At 41.9% G+C, this 18,837-nt stretch overlaps 6 protein-coding genes across 12 annotated transcripts in view; 3 read left to right on the top strand and 3 right to left on the bottom strand.

Moving 5' to 3' along the window:
• Positions 1–1,360, bottom strand: part of Eif5b (eukaryotic translation initiation factor 5B) — a 36,464-nt gene extending 35,104 nt beyond the window's left edge. The window contains exons 1-2 of the mRNA XM_076421957.1: positions 1,171–1,360; positions 58–389 (exon numbers count right to left, since the gene is read on the bottom strand). Coding sequence (XP_076278072.1) covers positions 58–389; positions 1,171–1,204 — 366 coding nt within the window. The 5' untranslated portion in view covers positions 1,205–1,360. The remainder of the gene's footprint in view (positions 1–57; positions 390–1,170) is intronic.
• A 1,139-nt stretch (positions 1,361–2,499) lies between these two features.
• LOC143208316 (uncharacterized) lies at positions 2,500–6,386 on the top strand. Of its 2 annotated transcripts, XM_076422657.1 has the most exons (6): positions 2,500–2,658; positions 2,994–3,071; positions 3,252–3,545; positions 5,080–5,324; positions 5,412–5,762; positions 5,898–6,386. In XM_076422657.1, the coding sequence occupies exons 2-6, from the start codon at positions 3,002–3,004 to the stop codon at positions 6,378–6,380; spliced, it is 1,443 nt and encodes a 480-aa protein (XP_076278772.1). In that variant the 5' UTR covers positions 2,500–2,658; positions 2,994–3,001; the 3' UTR covers positions 6,381–6,386. The 2 variants fall into 2 exon arrangements, with proteins under 2 accessions (XP_076278772.1, XP_076278773.1); XM_076422658.1 differs by lacking the exons at positions 2,500–2,658; positions 2,994–3,071; positions 3,252–3,545 and adding an exon at positions 3,876–4,219.
• A 326-nt stretch (positions 6,387–6,712) lies between these two features.
• Positions 6,713–11,001, top strand: LOC143208314 (uncharacterized). 4 transcript variants are annotated; one of them, XM_076422655.1, is made up of 6 exons: positions 6,713–6,851; positions 7,407–7,487; positions 7,668–7,967; positions 9,498–9,721; positions 9,796–10,146; positions 10,282–11,001. In XM_076422655.1, the coding sequence occupies exons 2-6, from the start codon at positions 7,418–7,420 to the stop codon at positions 10,762–10,764; spliced, it is 1,428 nt and encodes a 475-aa protein (XP_076278770.1). In that variant the 5' UTR covers positions 6,713–6,851; positions 7,407–7,417; the 3' UTR covers positions 10,765–11,001. The 4 variants fall into 4 exon arrangements, with proteins under 4 accessions (XP_076278770.1, XP_076278768.1, XP_076278769.1 ...); XM_076422653.1 differs by lacking the exon at positions 6,713–6,851 and adding an exon at positions 6,908–7,126; XM_076422654.1 differs by lacking the exon at positions 6,713–6,851 and adding an exon at positions 6,908–7,126 and having other exon boundaries at positions 9,498–9,762; positions 9,840–10,146.
• Positions 11,002–11,670: 669 nt separating this feature from the next.
• LOC143208317 (uncharacterized) lies at positions 11,671–17,219 on the bottom strand. Of its 2 annotated transcripts, none has more exons than XM_076422660.1 (7): positions 17,087–17,219; positions 16,939–17,029; positions 16,475–16,834; positions 16,120–16,239; positions 15,903–16,003; positions 15,497–15,826; positions 11,671–15,435 (listed from the first exon to the last, which is right to left on the bottom strand). In XM_076422660.1, the coding sequence occupies exons 2-7, from the start codon at positions 16,993–16,995 to the stop codon at positions 15,030–15,032; spliced, it is 1,374 nt and encodes a 457-aa protein (XP_076278775.1). In that variant the 5' UTR covers positions 16,996–17,029; positions 17,087–17,219; the 3' UTR covers positions 11,671–15,029. The 2 variants fall into 2 exon arrangements, with proteins under 2 accessions (XP_076278775.1, XP_076278776.1); XM_076422661.1 differs by lacking the exon at positions 17,087–17,219 and having other exon boundaries at positions 11,671–15,230; positions 15,355–15,435; positions 16,939–17,070.
• LOC143208313 (nitric oxide-associated protein 1) lies at positions 12,285–15,026 on the top strand. Of its 2 annotated transcripts, XM_076422651.1 has the most exons (5): positions 12,285–13,494; positions 13,570–13,866; positions 14,125–14,437; positions 14,530–14,747; positions 14,826–15,026. In XM_076422651.1, exons 1-5 carry the CDS (start codon positions 12,285–12,287, stop codon positions 15,002–15,004), a joined length of 2,217 nt encoding a protein of 738 aa, XP_076278766.1. In that variant the 3' UTR covers positions 15,005–15,026. The 2 variants fall into 2 exon arrangements, with proteins under 2 accessions (XP_076278766.1, XP_076278767.1); XM_076422652.1 differs by lacking the exon at positions 14,826–15,026 and having other exon boundaries at positions 14,125–14,455; positions 14,530–14,660.
• Positions 17,220–17,337: 118 nt separating the features above from the next.
• Positions 17,338–18,748, bottom strand: LOC143208319 (uncharacterized). The gene has a single exon (XM_076422665.1). It carries the CDS (start codon positions 17,756–17,758, stop codon positions 17,351–17,353), a length of 408 nt encoding a protein of 135 aa, XP_076278780.1. The 5' UTR covers positions 17,759–18,748; the 3' UTR covers positions 17,338–17,350.
• Between the last annotated feature and the right edge of the window lie 89 nt (positions 18,749–18,837).

Here is an 18,837-nt window from a genome sequence, read left to right as displayed (position 1 = left end):
ATAAATTTCACTATCTCTTCCATACGCGAAAGAGGAATAAGTATAATAATCACATACCGCTTTCTTTACAGCCAATTTTTTCTGTTTCTCCCTCTCTTTTTTCTCTTTCTTCTTTTGCGCAGCAGTTTTCACAGTACTGATCTCAATGTCGTCGTCCATATCGTTCTCATCCAATTCATCCGAAGCCTTCAGTTCTTCCTTAATATCAATAACTTCAGCCTTTTCCTTTTTCTTACCTTTCTTCTCTTTTTTCTTTTTATCCTCGTCATCATCACTATGTTGCTCGACTGGATCGCTCGGTTCCTCTTTCTTTTGTCCAGAATATTCCAGTTCCAATTCGGCCAATACTTTATTGATATCCTCTTCGCTATCGCTGCGCTTTCTTCTGCCTGAGAGAGAACAGAAATGCAAAGATTAAAGTAATAGAAAGTTATTCTATCAAGATAAAAATATAACATACAGATTAAAAGAAAGCATATTTATTCAGAAACCGAGTGTGCAAACAAGATCATCAACATTTCTTATTTAATAAATTTCATTATGTTACGTAATAACAATGTTGCAATCGGATGCAAGCAGAAATGTAACACTAGATTCGTTCAATTATTTAAAAGGAATCGAGCTCCAATGTGACATTCAATTTTATTCAAGTTATGAAATCACACCCTGCCACTCATGGTACTTTCACTATCTGGTTCACAACCGGACAACTTTCACTTTTCACTGATTTTGACAATGTAACAGCATCGGTGATTACCAGATATTTAAACATTGCTGCATTGTCAGCAATACGTATAAATCCGGCAAAGAAGAAAATCTCGTGGATATCTACTTCGGGCACGTAAAATATGCATTCGAAAACCGAAGTTGAATTACAGTCATTTCTAGGATGCGAAGAGGAATAGAACGATGTTCAATATTGTGGAAGAGGATGAACAATCAGAAGCTTCATTAATCGCACTCCAAACCCGATGAACAAACGTATTTTTAGTTTTTACGTTCTCCGTATGCATCGGGATAGTGGTTAAGTTTAGGTTATGTTAAAGCAGACGACAGTTCTCGTGTAAGAAGAACGCGTTAAATATGTTTCAAAAATATTAAAGATCCAACACGGTGATGTAAAATGACACTGTTTTCTTTTGTAAATACAATGTACCGCTGTCTCCTCACCTTTCTTGCCTTTCTTCGGCTGAGCTTCCTGCATCTTGATCCGCTTTCGAGAATTTCCTTTTGTACTGTCGGGCCGACAACTTGTGGCAAGCCTGAAATTCCACGATCCAGCGATCTACATATTCATTATACAACGAAAGAACAGTACCGTTGCGCGCAGCTTGGAAGATGGTGGGGCGCAGCGAGCCTATCATCTCTCACTCCCCACTTTCTTGAACCAATTAGGGCGAAGATGCGCAGCGACGAACGAAAACTGGTCTTCACACGGTACTGTTCTCTCCTTGGATAGAGATAGTATGGCAGTAGTATGCAGCAGGCTTGCCATATTCCGCGCGGTGTACCAGGCCCCTTACCGCTGCGCCCCTCGCCCATCTGCTGGGCTAAGCCCGCCTGGCTCTGGCTTGTCCAACTCCTCGCCAGTGGGAGCAGGTAGGGAACCTAACGGTCGTTCTCTTGTTCCGCGCGACGCCACGGACGGCTTGGCTTGGGCCTGTACGAAGCGCTGAAGCCCACAATGGCGGCGTGCGAGAGAGAGAGCATTAGGCGGGGTCCATAGCGCTCTCTTTCTAATTGATGTGTCGGTGGGGAAAGATTCCCCTACTTGCTTGCTAGATAATGTAGATTTCTACATAGTAAAAAAATTTCTACTTAGTTACTTTTTTAATGAAAAGTAACGTCAGGAGCATATTGGAGCTTGCAGATGCAGCACTTTTTTACCATTCTTAAAATAAATATGGTTTCACTTAATTACGTCCAATAAATAAACGTGTGTCTTTGAATGTTTATTCTAATCTGTTATTATTTTACAATTCGTTGGTAGGGAACCAAAAAACAAATAAATGTCAAAAACCAAATTAATCAATACTATGTAGAAATCTACATTATCTAGCAAGCAAGTAGGGGAATCTTTCCCCACCGATACATCAATTAGGAAGAGAGCGCTATGGACCCCGGCTAATGCTCTCTCTCTCACTCTTTGTACCACGCGCCGCCATTGTGGGCTTCAACTCGCCCATAAGACGGCGCAGTAATGGCGCAGTCTATCTCTATATGTCTATGGTCTTGGGTGAAAAGTGAAAGTGAAGTCAGCTATTCAGTTTACAGCAGTTTACAGATGTCATAGACAGATGTTCACAGTACAGATGTTTACAGCAGGCTTGCCATATTCCGCGCGTGCCAGGCCCCTTACCGCTGCGCCCCTCGCCGCGCTACTACGCTGAGCTCGCCCCACTCTTCCCACTACACTGACGCGTACCGCGTGTTAGTGGGAAGAGTGGGGCGGGCTCAGCGTAGTAGCATGGCGAGGGGCGCAGCGGTAAGGGGCCTGGCACGCGCGGAATATGGCAAGCCTGGTTGACTTCAGTTTACTTACAGACGCTTGGTGTTGCTTGGTGTGCAACTGTGCAGTGTAGCAAGGATCGAAGTTTTAGAGTGCCGTTTGCAGTATTTTATACTATACATTTTGTTTTAAAAGTATTGAGAAAGCAGGTAATGTATACACATTGTATATTAAATCATATAGTTCAAATGATTATAAGTAGACTGCGGATGTTTACGCAAATTCATATTTTTGGGAACTGAAAGAAAGGAAAGAAGCTGACATAGAAATTTCTTGAATACTTGAAATACTATAATGACTAGTTTAGTTTAAATATTTTCTATATTTTTACATGTTATGGAGATTCTACAGCTTTTTGTACATTTAAATTCCTCATCAATTTATAAGCATCCGCAGTTTAATTATTAGCTATTTTTTTTAAATTGTGGACTTGCATATATTATGCTTATTGTGTGTATCGTCTAAAATATAATTTTATAAATAGGTTGTATCATGGCTAAATCCGTGGGAAGCCCTAGTTCCAGTATTTCCAGCGAGGCTATGAATATTATATCTACTGAAGGTAATATATTTATTTACTTAATATTTTTACACTCTGTATTTAGAGAAGAAAAACATTTTTTGAGTAATATTCATTCTAGAACTATGATGTAAATACCTATATCTTATTACTGTGGTGTCGCATTTGTGTATCCGTATTTTATAAATCAATTTTTAATTTAAATTTTATTAACAAATACAGATACCGATAGCCCCATGAGCGGTATGCAACCATCAGCTCCTAGGGCGGTGCGTAGGGTTAATTTCCAGGAATCATGGCTGTCGGATCCTTCTTTCATGCCATGGTTGGCGAAATGCGAAGGAAAACCACGTGAGGCGAAGTGTCTTGTATGTAACAAAACGCTACAAGCAGTCAGATATGATCTTGTCCGACACAGTTCTGCCAAAGCACATCTCAGGTATATGGCTGCAGCTGGAATGGTTGCAGGAGGAACCACTTCGGAGGTGGACGACAACGGTAGCGGCAGCAATACAGGTAAAGAAAGCTAAATTAAGATACGTATTAGATATAGTGCATCATAGCAGAAGATTTTACTCTTACAAACATTACGTTCCGATGGTTCATGCTGCACATCCTGACTGCAACTGTCTTAGTCTTAAGAAAATGCAGTTCAAGAGATCGAAAATCGCAGCCATCATAAAAAATGTCCTTAGCAAAACAATTACTGAAAGGACAACAAGACTATTAAAGCAAAAATTGTTTACTATTCCTATAGACGAAAGCACAGACATAGCTCGCATAAAAGCTTTATACATTTTGGTGCGATACGTGCATGAAGCTAACAACATACGTACTTATGAGACTATGTCAAAGTGAAGGATGCAACAGCAGAAAGTTTATACAAATATAAACAGCCCAAACAGATGGAAATCGCAAGACGATAGGTCAGGGCTGTAGGAAGGGTGGTCAAGTAGAGTCCACCTCATTTCCAGACGTTATCATGGAGGAGAATGACATCTCGAATCGGTTGGTCACATCTTTTGGAACGATAGGCAACCTTTACTTCCTTCAGGAGCTGACAGTAATAACCAGTATTTATTGTGCGATGCTCATGCAAGAAATCAATGTGCAAAACGCCACGCCACGCTGGTCGAAAAAGACAGTTGCGAGTACTTTGCCAGCTGACAACTGCGTCATAGCTTTCACAGGTGCTGCCTCCTCCTTCCTCCGCCACTCCATACTGACTTGTTTCGTTACAAGGCTCTTGAAAGTGATAAAGGAGGTATTTTCACGATCGTACTATTTGAAAGAATGGTAATTATTTTCACGGCGCTCAGGTTCGATCAATTTCTACACGAACCATAACGTTTCATGCCTCTCTTAGCTATATTCATTTAGTGTAGAAATTGATCGAACCTGAGCGCCGTGAAAATAATTACCGCTCTTGAAAGTGTTTGATCCTTGAACTGTGCCGAATTTCCGCCGGTTTGTCGCCTTCATGTGTCAGAAATTTAATAATAATGCGTTGCCTAACTGACCCGTGCACTTGTTGCTCTGACATCGTATTTACAAACGCCCCATGTGTCCGAACCGAACAACAGCCTGCTCTCCCCTCACCTGACATCCCTAGCAATTCACTCTAGAAGCGGCATCCTGCTCCCATTAATCTTAGGAGCACAGAAACAAAAGTCTCGTTTATATTTGATCCGCCCTAGTAGTTCAATTTTGGAAAAAAATTAATAAGATGTGCGAACCTGACGGTACAAGGCCATTTCAAACTTGGCACTGGCACCATCCAATTTGTATAAAAAGTTGAAAGGATAAAGACTATCGCTGAAAGTTTATTTTCACGTATGCTCGATGATATCGGCGTCTATGATTAAAGAAATGTATATCTTTCTACATACAGAAGAATCTATTGTTAGTATTATTGTCTTTGCAATATCCTCTGAATATATATAATCGTAATACTGTCTAGTACTGATATGTGCCAAAAGAAATAATGGTTGTAGCTAGTTTATTATTTATATTTATACGTTATGTAAAGAAAGTTGATTTTCTTTTGCAGTATTACCACCCGCTAATACAACTACAAAGGCCATAAAGATAGCTACGCAATCCTTGGTAAGGCCACACATAACAAACATTGCTCCAGCGGCAATACCACAGCAACAGCAACGACAACCAGAGACTCTTGAATTAAAAACAATACCCTCAGAAGTAGAACAAGTCGCGCTAACAACTATTAAAATGCCACCTAGGCAACCTAATGAAGGGTTACCTCATAATATTGTACATCAACAACCTACCGAGGTATTTATTTGAAACTACCTCGAAGTATCGTTTGCACGTTCATCTTCCATATCGGTAAGTTAAATATCGAACACTTGTATGTTTCAGGTCTACTTAAGATGGAATAGTTATCATAATAACATGCAAAACAGTTTTTCATCTCTATTGGACTCGGAGCAGTTCGTTGATGTTACCCTGGCCTGCGAGGGTCGCGCATTAAAGTGTCATAAAATGATATTATCGTCGTGCAGCGATTACCTTGCAGAATTATTACGCGAGAACCCGTGTCAGCATCCGATTATTTTAATGAAAGATCTTAAGTTCTGGGAAGTCGAAGCGCTAGTCAAATTTATGTATCATGGCGAAGTCAATGTTGCCCATGACAAATTGCCACAATTGTTGAAAGCAGCCGAAGCACTGCAAGTAAAAGGATTAGTTGGTCCAAATCCTTCTTCGCAGGTAAAACATGTACATCCTACAAGAGCTAATGTCATCTTGACAGCGAAGAAACGAAATGTTTTTTTCTTGACGAGGTGTTACATTGCCATAGAGCGTTCTATTATAATGTCTTACAGCGATTGTTTATTCTTTTAGAATCCAGAGCCTCCGATACTGATCCCGCAATCTAAGCCAGCAACAGCACAATCAGTTCCTCTAGCCGCATCGGAGACCAAAGAGAAAGCTTCCACTTCCGGAGTTTCTACACCATCTAGTCCAAAACCCGCGCAGAAACAATATACAGCAATATACAGGCTATATACAGAATCAATCGAGCCAAATCCATTCAAAAAGATACGCTTACAACGGCCAGTAACCCCGACGTCGCCCACTACCACAGTCAAAATGGAACCGTTACATATATCCCTAAGTCCCACGATATTCCCCGAGAATAACGAAGATAGTTCGAACCCTTCAAACTTCGAAAAGCTAGTGAATCTACAAGAAGACGATGATCCGGTTGGCAACGAAATAACCGATGGTGAAAGGGAAATGAATTTCTGTGAAATTTCCGACCCACTGGACATAAACGACAGTGAAGATCAAATGGAATCGTCGAAAGAAAAGAAACCTATTTAGTAATAAAGAAAATAAGTTTGAATGAAGTGAGTTTAAGGAAGCATTTTCCTTGGCAAGCGGAAAATGAGGGTTCGAGAATCTCTTGCGGGAAGGTATATCAGGTCATTCGATAAGTTCTTGCATTTTTTAGTACGAACAAATTCTATTGAATAAAAGTACTTGATTATTTTGATGCAATGTTAAATGTTAAATTTTATTTCTTAATATTCTGCGGGGCGCTCAAGATGCCACATTTTCTCGAGAATCGTACTTTACTGAGGCTAAAATCGCCACGCATGCGCGAGAAAAGGTGATCCGACTAGCATCACTGCTTGGATGAACTTCACCCGAGTTCACCCGGTGAAATTAGGAAGTTAGTTTGTGAATTCTGTTTTGGTTGGTTTTGGTGTGCAGTGTAGTAAGAATCAAAGTTTTGGAGTGCCGTTTGTATTATTTTATACTACGCATTATTGCAAATTATTGAGAAAGCAGGTAATGCATACATTGAATATTAGATGATTAAAGTTCAAATATGTAATATAAATCAGGCATGGGCAGAAATAGCACGCGAGCTAGGGAATCTCAAGGAATACCCGTGGAATACCCCCACTTCTCTCGGCCGCGCGTCTCGCTCCCCGTGGCGGCCAATGGGCTCGGAGCAACTACGGCCGCCAAGGGGATTGAGACGCGCGGCCGGGAGAAGTGGGGGTATTCCTTGAGAATCACTAGCACGCGTGCTATTTCTGCCCATCCTGATATAAATGCATGTATATATATGATTAAATTCATATTTTTGAGAACTGAAAGAAATGCTGGGTGCTGAAATAGAAATTTTTTGAATACTTCAAATACTATAATGACTAGTCCAGTTTAAATATTTTCTATATTTTTAAATGTTATGGAGATTCTGCAGTTTTTTGTACATTTAAATTCCTCATCAATGTATAAGCATCCGCAGTTTAATTATAAGCTATTTTTTTTTAAATTGTGGACTTACATATATTATGCTTATTGTGTGTATCATATCAAATGTTATTTTATAAATAGGTAGTAATATCATGGCTGAATCTGCGGAAAGCCCTAATCCTAGTATTTCCAGCGAGGCTATGAATATGGTATCTACTGAAGGTAATATATCTGTTTACTTAATATTTTTGCACTTTGAATTTTTAGAAGCAAAACATTTTTTGAGTAATATTCATTCTAAAACTATGATGTAAATATCTATATCTTATTTCTGTGGTGTCGCATTTGTGTATCCGTATTGTATAAATCGTTTAGTAATCTAAATTTTATTAACAAATACAGAGACAGATACCGATAGCCCTACGAGCGATATGCAACCGCCAGCTCCGAAAAAGATGTGTACGAAGAAGTTCGTCGATTCGTGGCTGTCGGATCCTTCTTTTATGCCATGGTTGGCGAAATGCGAAGGAAATCCATACGAGGCGAAGTGTCTTGTATGTAACAAAACGCTGCAAGCAAGCAGATATGATCTTAGCCGACACAGTTCTGCCAAAGCACATCTCAGGTATATGGCTGCAGCTGGAATGGTTGCAGGAGGAACCACTTCGGAGGTGGACGACAACGGTAGCGGCAGCAATACAGGTAAAGAAAGCTAAATTAAGATACGTATTAGATATAGTGCATCATAGCAGAAGATTTTACTCTTACAAACATTACGTTCCGATGGTTCATGCTGCACATCCTGACTGCAACTGTCTTAGTCTTAAGAAAATGCAGTTCAAGAGATCGAAAATCGCAGCCATCATAAAAAATGTCCTTAGCAAAACAATTACTGAAAGGACAACAAGACTATTAAAGCAAAAATTGTTTACTATTCCTATAGACGAAAGCACAGACATAGCTCGCATAAAAGCTTTATACATTTTGGTGCGATACGTGCATGAAGCTAACAACATACGTACTTATGAGACTATGTCAAAGTGAAGGATGCAACAGCAGAAAGTTTATACAAATATAAACAGCCCAAACAGATGGAAATCGCAAGACGATAGGTCAGGGCTGTAGGAAGGGTGGTCAAGTAGAGTCCACCTCATTTCCAGACGTTATCATGGAGGAGAATGACATCTCGAATCGGTTGGTCACATCTTTTGGAACGATAGGCAACCTTTACTTCCTTCAGGAGCTGACAGTAATAACCAGTATTTATTGTGCGATGCTCATGCAAGAAATCAATGTGCAAAACGCCACGCCGCGCTGGTCGAAAAAGACAGTTGCGAGTACTTTGCCAGCTGACAACTGCGTCTTAGCTTTCACAGGTGCTGCCTCCTCCTTCCTCCGCCACTCCATACTGACTTGTTTCGTTACAAGGCTCTTGAAAGTGATAAAGGAGGTATTTTCACGATCGTACTATTTGAAAGAATGGTAATTATTTTCACGGCGCTCAGGTTCGATCAATTTCTACACGAACCATAACGTTTCATGCCTCTCTTAGCTATATTCATTTAGTGTAGAAATTGATCGAACCTGAGCGCCGTGAAAATAATTACCGCTCTTGAAAGTGTTTGATCCTTGAACTGTGCCGAATTTCCGCCGGTTTGTCGCCTTCATGTGTCAGAAATTTAATAATAATGCGTTGCCTAACTGACCCGTGCACTTGTTGCTCTGACATCGTATTTACAAACACCCCATGTGTCCGAACCGAACAACAGCCTGCTCTCCCCTCACCTGACATCCCTAGCAATTCACTCTAGAAGCGGCATCCTGCTCCCATTAATCTTAGGAGCACAGAAACAAAAGTCTCGTTTATATTTGATCCGCCCTAGTAGTTCAATTTTGGAAAAAAATTAATAAGATGTGCGAACCTGACGGTACAAGGCCATTTCAAACTTGGCACTGACACCATCCAATTTGTATAAAAAGTTGAAAGGATAAAGACTATCGCTGAAAGTTTATTTTCACGTATGCTCGATGATATCGGCGTCTATGATTAAAGAAATGTATATCTTTCTACATACAGAAGAATCTATTGTTAGTATTATTGTCTTTGCAATATCCTCTGAATATAATCGTAATACCGTCTAGTACTGATATGTGCCAAAAGAAATAATGGTTGTAGCTAGTTTATTATTTATATTTATACGTTATGTAAAGAAAGTTGATTTTCTTTTGCAGTATTACCACCCACTAATACAACTACAAAGGCCATAAAGATAGCTACGCAATCCTTGGTAAGGCCACACATAACAAACATTGCTCCAGCGGCGATACCACAGCAACAGCAACGACAACCAAAGACTCTCCAGTTAAAAAGAATACCCTTAGAAGTAAAACAAGTCGCGCTAACTACTACTAAAATGCCACCTAAGCAACCTATTGAAGAGTTACCTCATAATATTGTACATCAGAAGTATCGTTTGTACGTTCATCTTTCTTATCGGTAAGTTAAATATCGAACACTTGTATGTTTCAGGTCTACTTAAGATGGAATAGTTATTATAATAACATGCAAAACAGTTTTTCATCTCTATTGGACTCGGAGCAGTTCGTTGATGTTACCCTGGCCTGCGAGGGTCGCGCATTAAAGTGTCATAAAATGATATTATCGTCGTGCAGCGATTACCTTGCAGAATTATTACGCGAGAACCCGTGTCAGCATCCGATTATTTTAATGAAAGATCTTAAGTTCTGGGAAGTCGAAGCGCTAGTCAAATTTATGTATCATGGCGAAGTCAACGTTGCCCATGACAAATTGCCACAATTGTTGAAAGCAGCTGAAGCACTGCAAGTAAAAGGATTAGTTGGTCCAAATCCTTCTTCGCAGGTAAAACATGTACATCCTACAAGAGCTAATGTCATCTTGACAGCGAAGAAACGAAATGTTTTTTTCTTGACGAGGTGTTACATTGCCATAGAGCGTTCTATTATAATGTCTTACATCGATTGTTTATTCTTTTAGAATCCAGAGCCTCCGATACTGATCCCGCAATCTAAGCCAGCAACAGCACAATCAGTTCCTCTAGCCGCATCGGAGACCAAAGAGAAAGCTTCCACTTCCGGAGTTTCTACACCATCTAGTCCAAAACCCGCGCAGAAACAATATACAGCAATATACAGGCTATATACAGAATCAATCGAGCCAAATCCATTCAAAAAGATACGCTTACAACGGCCAGTAACCCCGACGTCGCCTACTACCACAGTCAAAATGGAACTGTTAGATATACCCCTAAGTCCCACGATAATCCCCGAGAATAACGAAGATAGTTCGAACCCTTCAAACTTCGAAAAGCTAATGAGTCTACACGAAGACGATGATCCGGGTGGCAACGAAATAACGGATGGTGAGAGGGAAATGAATTTCTATGAAATTTCCGACCCACTGGACATAAACGACAGTGAAGATCAAATGGAATCGTCGAAAGAAAAGAAACCTATTTAGTAATAAAGAAAATAAGTTTGAATGAAGTGTGTGAGTTTAAGGAAGCATTTTCCTTGGCAAGCGGAAAATGAGGGTTCTTCGAGAATCTCTTGCGGGAAGGTATATCAGGTCATTCGATAAGTTCTTGCATTTTTTAGTACGAACAAATTCTATTGAATAAAAGTATTTGATTATTTTGACACTCTTCATGTTAAAAGCATAAATATAATAAATCTATCAATTTTATTATAGCGTGAACGGTATCGTTTTTACTTTCATCAACGATAACAGGTGAATAAAGTAAAACCTGATTCTATAGTAAAACATTGCAGCTCAATGTCTTTTACGATAAAATATTGCTTCAAGACGTATCGTTAAAATGTTAAATCTTACGAAAGTGTGTGCAAAGAAAATCTATTTCTCGACACTCTAAATGAAAGTATTTCTTTAATACTTGAATTGTTTACTGAAAGATGAGAAACGAACATGAAACTACCTATGACTTGAATGTTTTGAAAAATTCATAGATTAACACAATATTGCGATAGAATTGTAAAGCATAGATTTTATCCTTTGAAAAGCAATGACCTCGATACTTACCTTTCAAAATGAAACGTTTATAAAAAAGCAAGAAATATACTACTTTTGTGATATTGTTTTACATAATCTATTGTTGCCATAAACTTTTAGGTACACGCATACCTAGTTTTCACTCTCATCGTGTCTTGATAATTCGAAACACAAAATACGATATAATTTGTTTGTAAGGGAAACATGACAAATATTTCAGTGACAGTGTAAATAGAGCGTACGTAATTTAAAAATAAAAGTTCTATTTTTACCATTCACTGTACGCGAATCGTAGCGGCAATATATATCTTTCAAGCATGTTTTTCAAGTTCGATGTTCGAAATTGTCTTCTACATATTTCAATCATTCAAAAAAAAAATAATCTTCAGACGAAATGTTTAGATTGTATCTCCCCATTCTTCACGATAGAATCCAATTATTTAAATTGGAAAAGTGTACAAAAGAACAAAATACTCGCGAATACGTATTTCATGCTGTCCTTCTCTATGTTATAAAAAAATTGTCATAAAAAATAGTGTCCCTAAACGATCACTGTCAGTGCAGAACAGTGCAGAACGCGGCTGTTTGACACTAAACGTGCTTTTACTTTACTGTACTGTATTTGTAAAAATTGAATATTGAAGAATCGATTCTAAAAATCGATTTATTTAATGAAAATAGTTCCAAGGCTACATTCACAGCGAATATATGCTCGTGCATGTTTTCTTTATTTACAATTTACAGTGATTTACAGCTTACATGTAAAAGGTAGTTTATAGGTTATGTGTAAACCGGAAAGTCGGTGTTGTGTTTTTCTTTGAAACAATTAATTATAATACTCTCTTACACGGAGACTACAGTTAATGTATTGCGACGATGCTTATATGTAATCCTCCTCTGGAATTCGTCATGGACAGAAGAAAGTTTTTGAAACGTTCATAGGTTATGTACATTTTTCAATTTGTCTCATCATGTACGTTTCAAAGATCAGTATCCTTACTTCGCAGCTAAAGGCTCGCAAGATTCTATGTAACATAAAATTGTATCACGCCGAACAGGCAGCTGTCAAGCCAAAAGTTCATCGCAACAATGTAGATCCTAGTGTTTTAAGGTTACGAGACAAGTTGTTGTACTGCGATTACTTGGATCTCGAAACTGCTAAAGTCGGATATTACGAGCGCAAAGAGAACCAGATGAAGACGTTAGTGTCCCAAAGAAAGGCAAACTATAATACGTCCTACGAGAAACCTGTTTCTAGCATAATTGTAGACAAAGAGTATGAGTCAATCGATAGGGATGCAAATAATAATGAAATGGATACAGAAAACGAAACGTCTGCCGATTTCTCTATGCCCCATACCAGAACAAACTATTACGAAACCGTTGATTCGCCAAAAGAAGACCTAGACAAAGGACCGTCGGATTTGTTAAACCCAAAGTACAAGGAATTATACGAAAAATATTTGGAGGCGAAGCAATCTGGCAGCAACGATACACCAAAATTTCAAGATATTGTAAAGAACGAACTCGCTGGTTCATTACCAAAGGGAGAGCTGTGGAAGGTACCGCAGACATGGATGACAGATTTTGAACAGTTCAATGATAGTTTAGTGGAGAAAGAGACATTTCAAAGTTACGGAACCCCGGATCCAACGTCTAAGCTGAGTTCCATTAATTGTGGAGGATGCGGAGCGTTGCTACATTGCATAGATCCATTGATGCCTGGTTATCTTCCATTGGAATTGTTTTCAGGTGGCAACAAAGAAGATTTGAAACGTACGGTTTGTCAGAGATGCCATTTCTTAAAGACTTACAATGCTGCCTTACATGTGAAGGTATCGATAGACGATTATCCGGAGCTGTTGAAAGTTATAAAAAGGAAAAAATGCGCGATGATTTTAATCGTTGATTTAACGGATTTCCCCTGTAGTATATGGCCTGATTTGAAAAGCATCATGCATCCTTTCACGCCTATTGTTCTGGTTGGAAATAAAGTCGATTTACTTCCAAGGGATTGCCCCACGTTTCTCGATAACGTAAAGAACCAATTAGTCGATACTGTAGTCAATGTAACCGGTATAAAACGAGAGAACGTGATGCACGCTACGCTCGCGTCTGCGAAGACTGGTTACGGCATAGAGCAGCTCATAAACAAGTTACAGCATATGTGGAAGCATCGAGGTACTTGTTTTTAATCTTGATTTATCATGATCCAGACCGGAGGGTGATACATTTGAGAATTATTGAAATTTTCAGGAGACGTTTATCTGGTAGGATGTACGAACGTTGGAAAGAGTACGATGTTCAACACGCTGATCAATTCGGATTACTGTAAAGTTCAAGCTGTAGACCTGGTGCAACGCGCTACGATATCGCCTTGGCCAGGAACGACGTTGAATCTGCTGAAATTTCCTATTCTGAACCCACAGCCCAGGAAACTCTTGTTACGAACGAGACGACTTATGGAGGAACGAATTTACAAACACGCAGAGATAGAGTACAGAAGTATGAAGTTTAGGAAGACGAGAAACATACGATACGCCACGTTGCAAGGTAAAGGATATTCTCTTGACTCGACAACGTGTTTTTCCACACAAATCTTGTTTTCAATGGTAGTAGCCTTTATAGATTTGAAATAAATAGAAATCGTACTAAACTCAGGCAAATTTTATATTTCATTTTTTGAAAATTTTCAGTAGCCATAAACGCATAAAGATCCGCAGTCTAGTTATGATCTTGAGACCACAAATAACGCTAAAACAGTTTCCACCGGCTCTTCTGAATTGAACAGTTGCGAATGTTTTTCCATAGATGAAGTCGGTAGAACGTTCGACGACAGAGAGGACGAAGACGATCCATTCTCGCAGAAACCGGCGAAGTTCCTGGAAAGGACACCCTGTTTCGACGAGTCTCAGCCGGAATATGCGCAAAGTCGTTGGTGTTACGACACGCCGGGTACCATTCAGCGGGATCAAGTATTGGACCTGTTAACTACCGATGAACTAGCGTTGACCGTACCCACACAAACAATATCACCGAGGACGTTCATCCTTAGACCGAAGGAAACCATGTTTGTGGCTGGCATGGGAAGATTGGACTTCCTCAAAGGGAATGTTTACATTCGGTACTGAATTTGTCGATCGTACGTGCTCCTTTCTTCGAAACAGGAATTGAGATTTAGCGAGACTTAGCGTGCACTCTTTCTTTCGACAACAGGTGTACACTGTTTGCAAGTAATAAGCTGCCTATAACGATATGCTACACGGAGCACGCCGACGAGGTTTACGAACAATTACTGACAACCAAAGCTTTCGCGGTGCCAATCAACAGTCCCGAACGGTTGAAATCTTGGCCGAAATTGGGCTCGAAAGAATTCGATGTCACCGGTATCAACCACACGGAATCCGCAGCCGACATGGTGTTATCGAGTATAGGTAATCGACCGAACCGTAACATACGTTTTACGCTCGTTGAGCTTTCTATTCCATGAGATCGAGTTTTCTTTCGTTTAGGTTGGATCGCGTTAACACCGCATGAGAACGAGCACGCTAGGTTGAGAGCGTGGACGCCTCAGGCACGAGGTATATATCTCAGGACTCCAGCGTTGCTCTCGAAAACCGTCAACTTTCGCGGCACGAAGATTCAGCACACGCCCCTATATTCGTTGGGACGACAGGCTTACGTGAAATAAATCATCAGATTTCACCGGTTTATTCCTATTTATGGTTGCCTTTTACACACGCGTTATAGAATCTTAAGACAGACATTGGTTGGACGATCAGGGGTTGTCCGTCTCCCGCGCTCGGAGTTTCGCTTGCTTGTACATTCCTTTGTAAAATTTCTCCAAGTTCCCGTAGAAGCCTTGACTCGCGTCGCGATGGTCCCGTCCCGCAGTCGAACGATCGCATTCTGAAATACTGAAACGCACGGTCCAGCCTGTTGTTCTTACTAAAGTACGTGTATGTAAATACACATGTACATGTATACACGTGTGTTATTAATACATGTTCGAAAACCAGGATCTCTACTTTTAACACGTACCGACACTTTGTTCCGCGATCTTTGTCCAGGCAACAGTACCTATTCCCGTCTCTCCTCGAGCACCGAGCTCTCGACGATTTTCTGTAAGGACAAGATGCTGCGTAACGCGAACAAAGTCGCGAACTTTTCTTGCGAAACTTACGCGAATGTTTGAGCAGCGTCGCAACACCGCAATTCGTCAGTGTACTCTGGGTCTCCGCCGGCACTCTGTCGATTGTGTTCTACATCCTGCTCGCAGTCGCAATCGAAGTAACACTTGTACAACGAACAGACTGGACATCTATCGAAGAGACGAGCGTTCTCGCAAACGCCAACGGAGACTTCGTGGTCTCTCGGTTGCTCGTGAACGTCTTGAAGGGATTCGATGCGTTTGCATCGACGAGACGTTCGACAACGTTGACCGATTTCTGGCTGATGGCAAATAGGAAGGCTGTCCACGTCCGCGTTCTCGTCCGCGCACCGGTACCTCACGCTTGAACGAAAACTTTAAACTATCAAAAGTCTGCGATACGCGTCGATTTGATGATCGATTCTTCGTCGATACTTACGGTCGAGGAACTTCGAGTCCAGGATGCGTTCGGCTGTGACACACTCGCTTTTGTCTGATGATACCTTTCGTGGGTCGTCTCCTCGGAGCGGACAGCGTGCGCTGAAAGACGAGTGGTTAGCGGCGATCGTCGTACCGATAGAAAATTTGAATTTAGATGGAAATATAACGATTGAAAGTTGAATTTCAATTTAAATTGTCACAGTATGTACATATACCTTGGAGATGGTCATTGTCGAATCGATTTCGGACGCTTCGTCCGACCATCCGTCGAGGACACCCAGCACTTCCTCTATTACGGTTCTCGTCGAGATTTCGATCTTGGGCGCTATAATACCCTGAATTGTCCCCGGTCGGGTAGAATGTATTCAATTAGCGGGGATATCGAACGTTGAACCGCGTGGAAATTTAGTGGGAATCGCGTGAAAACCAAAGATCCGAGTCTCGACGATCCGAGGCAAACTGGAAACGTTATCTCTTGTTCCGGTATCTGTAAAATCGAGCAAACCTAACGAAACATAAAACGCGTCGGTGTTGCCGAGACTCGTTCGATGGATCTAACAGTTTACTAACGGGGAACGATCTCGTCGGATCCATGAGGAGGTCGACGTCTACTCCGGGTAACAAGCATTTGCATCGGGACAGGGGGTAGAGGACGTCCGCCAAATTGGTTTCGAAGGTGGCTAACGCGACGACACGGTTGCACGGACCAAACCATTGTATCAATTCCGCGCGGATTGTCTGTTGCTCCAATTTCCGTTGCAGTTCTGTCAAAGCAGCCAGCCGTGTGAACGTTTTCTTAAAGTTAAACTCGTTGTGAAATAATAGTGGAAAAATCGGAGATACTCTGTGAGATTCTAGGGTGGAGCCGAGGCTGGTTATCCGGAGTGCCACTTTGCCGCTAGGGCACAGCCAAACGCCTGGACACGTTACCTGAAACAGCGCACGGCGCGCGTATCGAACGTAGTGGCGTTGATCGTCGATGCTCTAGCTCGTACCTATGGAAACGTCGACACGATACGATATGGTATACATACGGCGTGCAGGTCCAGTCGCACCTTTACACGGAAACCTTTGCCGCCTTTGCCTGCCATTTTGGCGCGTCGATCCGGTTGATCACCGTCGATCCTTGAACAGCATCGCGTTTTTGTTCGTTCGTTCGTGTTTGATTCGCTCGCGCCTTACCGTAGGAATGGCGCGGCCGATAGCTCCGAATCCTCCGGATCCTCGACGGTAACGCGACCCAAAGATCTTCCTTGTGTCGTGTGTCCTCCAGTGTCCTCTCGTCTCGAACGTGGACTAGCGTCGAGCGCTCGTTGCCTGGTAACGACGAGCGCACAACATCGGATACAAGTTGAATTTCGCCGAGGATCGAACACGCTTCTCTCTTTCCCTCTTTTCTCTCCTTTCCTGTCCGTTGAACGGCGGCGCGACGTCGAATCGATAAGCTTAAACTTTAAACGGCACTCCGGTGAATTTCTCGACCGGTATTCCCCGTTGAGTGAAACGGATCTCGAGCTCGGTAGCTATGAAGTCTGTTCGCGTTCTGGGAAACCGTAATCGGGGATCATTCGTCGGTGGTATCAAGGGATCCGTGTACCAGCCGTACTGCATGTTCACCGTCGGCGGCCCTGATGGATAAACATCCTTCGGGATCATTAGGTTGCGCCTCGTCACCAAATCGACGTACTCCTGACGGATCTCCGAATCAAGGAATGCATCGTGTTTCGCGTAAAACTTGTTGCCGGTCGGTGCTTCCGACCGACCGATAGCGACGAACTCTTCTATCAGCCGCAGGTGTTTCTTCTCTTTCTCGTATCTCTCGGAGAGGAATCGCAATTTCACCGGATTCATCATGATGCGGAAACATAGAACGGATAATACCTGAAATTTGTTGTCGGAGCGCGCGATGTCGCGAAAATTGCCTCAAAAACATTTGGTGTCCGTTGATCGAAGAGAGAAAGAGAGGGGGAGAGAAAGCCAGAAAGAGAGAACAGAGTTGGTTCGACAAAGCAGTCCAACATGCGGCACTTCGAGTATCGATGATATTTATTTAAAGATATACGTATATGAATAGAAAACGCATACACAACAAGCGGAAGACCGTAGCCGAACGGTCACGGAGGGTCTCAGGCTCGTCGAGAAGAGAACTCCTGGCGAGCGTGGTCCCAATTCATGTTGGATCGCGCGAGAACGAGTTTCGCTTGATCAGAACTCGCTGGATCGCGAGCAAACCGTTCGCGTGGACCAAGCATTTGGGAAACTAAGCGTAGCTGCTAAAGTAGCTACGAATTTGCCGGTGCGGAGCCGCACGAATCGCGAATCGAGACTCGTCGGTGCTCCGGAACGCGGCCGAACACGACCGCTGTCCCGAGCTGCCAATACCTTCGCTTATATTTCTATAAATACTGCAGCCAAATTCGCGATGCGAAGAAACGTTCGTGCGATTCGTCGTGACGCAAAGACCGATAAACTCCCGGAACGTCGCGTCTCTCGACACGGAACGCGATCTCTCGACACGGAACGCGATCTCTCGTGCAGCGATTCGGCTCTCGCGTGCACGCGCGTTTCCTTTCGTACATATCGCACGGTCTAGGCAGCACAACGACACTGGTAATAGCGAGAACAACGGTAATTACAAAAAGAAGAAAAAAAAACGAAAGTAAAGGAACAAAACAACTGTTGCACGCGAATTTCTTTCAGCGCGGTCACGAAACAAAATCGAAGACTAGATTTCCGGAAGACTCGCGTCGCGGCTCTCCTCTCCTTTCCTTTCCTATCCTCTCCTCCTCTCGTAGTCGAGGGACGAGCGACGCGAGTTTGAACAACAGAAAAATCTTTGGCAAAGTTACACACCGCTTTTTTTCGACTAGATCGATCGACTCTTCGAGTCGCGTTATTTTCTCAACGATTCCGCGGCTGTCGACCGCGTGCGT

This window comes from Lasioglossum baleicum, chromosome 4, assembly GCF_051020765.1.
Source record: "Lasioglossum baleicum chromosome 4, iyLasBale1, whole genome shotgun sequence".
In the NCBI taxonomy this organism is placed as follows: Eukaryota; Metazoa; Arthropoda; class Insecta; order Hymenoptera; family Halictidae; genus Lasioglossum; species Lasioglossum baleicum.
The sequence above is the reverse complement of the archived record's forward strand: the minus strand, read 5'-3'. Positions and strand labels throughout refer to the sequence as shown.